At 31.9% G+C, this 2818-nt stretch overlaps 1 protein-coding gene across 1 annotated transcript; it reads right to left on the bottom strand.

Annotated features, from left to right (window-relative positions):
- Positions 1-299: 299 nt before the first annotated feature.
- On the bottom strand, positions 300-1437 carry LOC108852194 (transcription repressor OFP15). Its single transcript, XM_018625698.2, has one exon. It carries the CDS (start codon positions 1210-1212, stop codon positions 415-417), a length of 798 nt encoding a protein of 265 aa, XP_018481200.1. The 5' UTR covers positions 1213-1437; the 3' UTR covers positions 300-414.
- Between the last annotated feature and the right edge of the window lie 1381 nt (positions 1438-2818).

A 2818-nucleotide genomic window follows, 5' to 3' on the forward strand; every position in this document is an offset into this window, starting at 1 on the left:
AAATTGCCAAAATTTTAGAGAACAAATTGTCTTAAGAAACTCGTTATATACAACAACTATAGTTGTTAACTAACAAAACTAATACTACGTACAGTTATTCACTTTAGGCTATAGTCACGGTTATTTTGTTGTTTTTTTCTTATAGAAAATAAAGGCTATTGTTTTAAATATGTTTGTTATGCACATTGTGTCAAAAACTTATATCAGCTACCGCTCAAGTGATTTGATTTTGTTTTCATCAAATAAAATGGTCCGATCCAAATATCATCATCCTAACATAAGGAACAAAAAGCCACAAATGAAAACTATAACGTAAGAGCACATATGCCAATATAAAATATTAAGGGTAGCCAATGTTACGATTCTACACAAATTTTAATTATACAAAAAATAAAAATAAAGAAGTAAAGCATTCTAAACCAAGATGTCTTTACATTTCTCATCCATCTCTAACAAAGAAGACAACGGCAAGAATCTTACAGACGTCGAGGAAGTCTCATCGGAGGAAGAAGAAGAACACGACGTGAAGAGTGACAGAGGAGACAACGGAGACTCGCCAAGACTCATACTGTTACAACAAGAAGCACTTGCTTCTCCGATGGTGGCGCGTGCGGCCGAGAATCCGTCCACGTCATCTTTGGCAATGTTGATATTGATGGGTTCATTCGTGTGCAGTGTTAAGTTCAAGAGGAGATCGACAAAAGCGGCGAAGATGTATCGATGGCTGGTCTTGGCGTTGACTTTCAAGAACTGGAAGAGAAGCTTCTCGAGGCTTCTCCAGTCGCGGTGAAGCGTTTGTGCCTCAACCATCTCCTCCATGGATCTCTTGAAATCAGAGTAAGGGTCGTTTGATTCCAAGGAAAAGAGCATGAAACCTTCCTCGTCGGCTTTTTCTCCTTCTTGCTTAGTCGTAGCTTCTTCGAGTATGGAGTTGGATTCTCCTTTGCTTTCGAAGATGAGTCTCTCTGATGATCTTAGCCCTTTTATCACACTCTCTATCGACTCAGTACCCTCAGGTGGGTCGAGTTCATCGTCATCTTGGTCATGGATAGGGTTGGTGAAAGTGATGGTTGCTCTGAAAGATATGGTTTTAGGGTTTTGATGACAAGAAGGCCATGGCCATGAAGTGGGCTTTGTTGATGATGAAACTGAATTTGAATTTGAAGAACACGAAAATGAAGGGTTGTTCTTGTTTAGAAATGGGAGTTTCATATTTTCTTCTATGCTCTTCTTTGAGAAAAGAAAAATAGGGCAAGAAAATAATTTATTTCCTTGTATTTTTGGAGATTGGTTTCAAAGTAAGAAACTGAGAGAGTTCTTTGCCGAAAAAAGAAGAAGCTGAGAGAGTTAATGGAGTGAGGGAGGGAAGATTTCAAGGGTTTGAAGAGGGGAAGAGGCTTGATGGGGTCTATTTCTTTACTTATTTTAACGTCTATATATTTATTTAATTTTCGTTCTTTTATTTGGTTGTTGTATTAAATTAACGTCTTCAAAAAATTCAATGTTGTTTGGTTGGGGTTCATTCAATATAATTCAGTACCTTTCCCCGGTTAAGTTGTTTTCGTATTTATTATAATGAATGATACTACTTTCTTGTTTTCGTCTTCCTTTTTCAGAGCTTTCACTGTTTTAGACTTATTAAAAATATTTTAACTCTTCTTTTTGGATATTTTAAACTTTGCTTTTTGAAAGGATGCTAAAAGGTTGATTCTACACAAATTATTGGGGCTAATAAATCATGTTGTAATTTTTTTTTTTGCCAAACTTACATCGTTTACCGTGCTGCATTATCGATGAATATACAGGCGAATATGGAAAGTTAGCTAAGTGTCAATGATCGCGGTTTCGAAAAGATCATGGAAGCTTTCCTACAAGAAGGCTACTAATGTATGTTGCACGTGGCCTGGAAACGTAATCGTATTTCTATGGAAAGACAACATATTAGGTCACATTAAATTTTGGTCCATAAACAATTCAAATTTTTAACTTCGTATTGAACAATTCAAATTTTAATTTACTTCCATACTGAATTTATGTTGCATTTTCATAATTTTCTTCTTCAAAGATGGAAACGAATATAAATTTCGGATGTATAGCCATTTCCTAATTAACTTCTACACACTAAATTCAATACTCCTTGCATTCTTTTTATAAGACTTTTTAGTAAAAATCGTATAGACTAAGAAAATATAAAATCTAAAATGATTTTCCATTACATAAATATTTATATATTACGTAAATAAAGTCAATCCAGTCAATAAAAATAAATTACACCGGATACAAATGATCATGCAATATTAAAGAACTAAAACATATGCATAGAAAAAAAAAACATATGCATAGAAAATAATTTAAAACATTTTATAAGAATATCTTTATATGAGAACAAAATTATATTCTCTCTGTATCTAAATAAATGTTATTTTAATATTTTCACATAGATTAAGAAAATAGTTAAAATATATGTAAATTGTTATTAATTACACTTTTCTGATCAATATTATTTGAAATAAATAAAATTATTTATAAAATTAATGTAATTTGTAATTAGTTTTTAGCTGAAATTAAATATAAAATTGTATTGAAATTGTAAAATGATATTTTTGTATAACAAGAAAAAATTAAAATGACATTTATTATGAAATAGAGCGATTACATTGGAATATAACTGATACACGACATCTCTTTTATGTCTAAAAGGTGTAAGGCAATAGAACATAATTCAGATACGAGATTCTTAAAAAAGAACAGTACTGCATTTGGATTTGATTTTATTTTGAGAAACTGATTGAAATATATTACGTTGAATACCAATTTT

Source organism: Raphanus sativus, chromosome 4 (genome assembly GCF_000801105.2).
Source record: "Raphanus sativus cultivar WK10039 chromosome 4, ASM80110v3, whole genome shotgun sequence".
In the NCBI taxonomy this organism is placed as follows: Eukaryota; Viridiplantae; Streptophyta; class Magnoliopsida; order Brassicales; family Brassicaceae; genus Raphanus; species Raphanus sativus.

Excerpts from the sequence above, each read along its gene's own strand:
- LOC108852194 (XM_018625698.2), bottom strand. The coding sequence starts at position 1,212 with ATGAAACTCCCATTTCTAAACAAGAACAACCCTTCATTTTCGTGTTCT.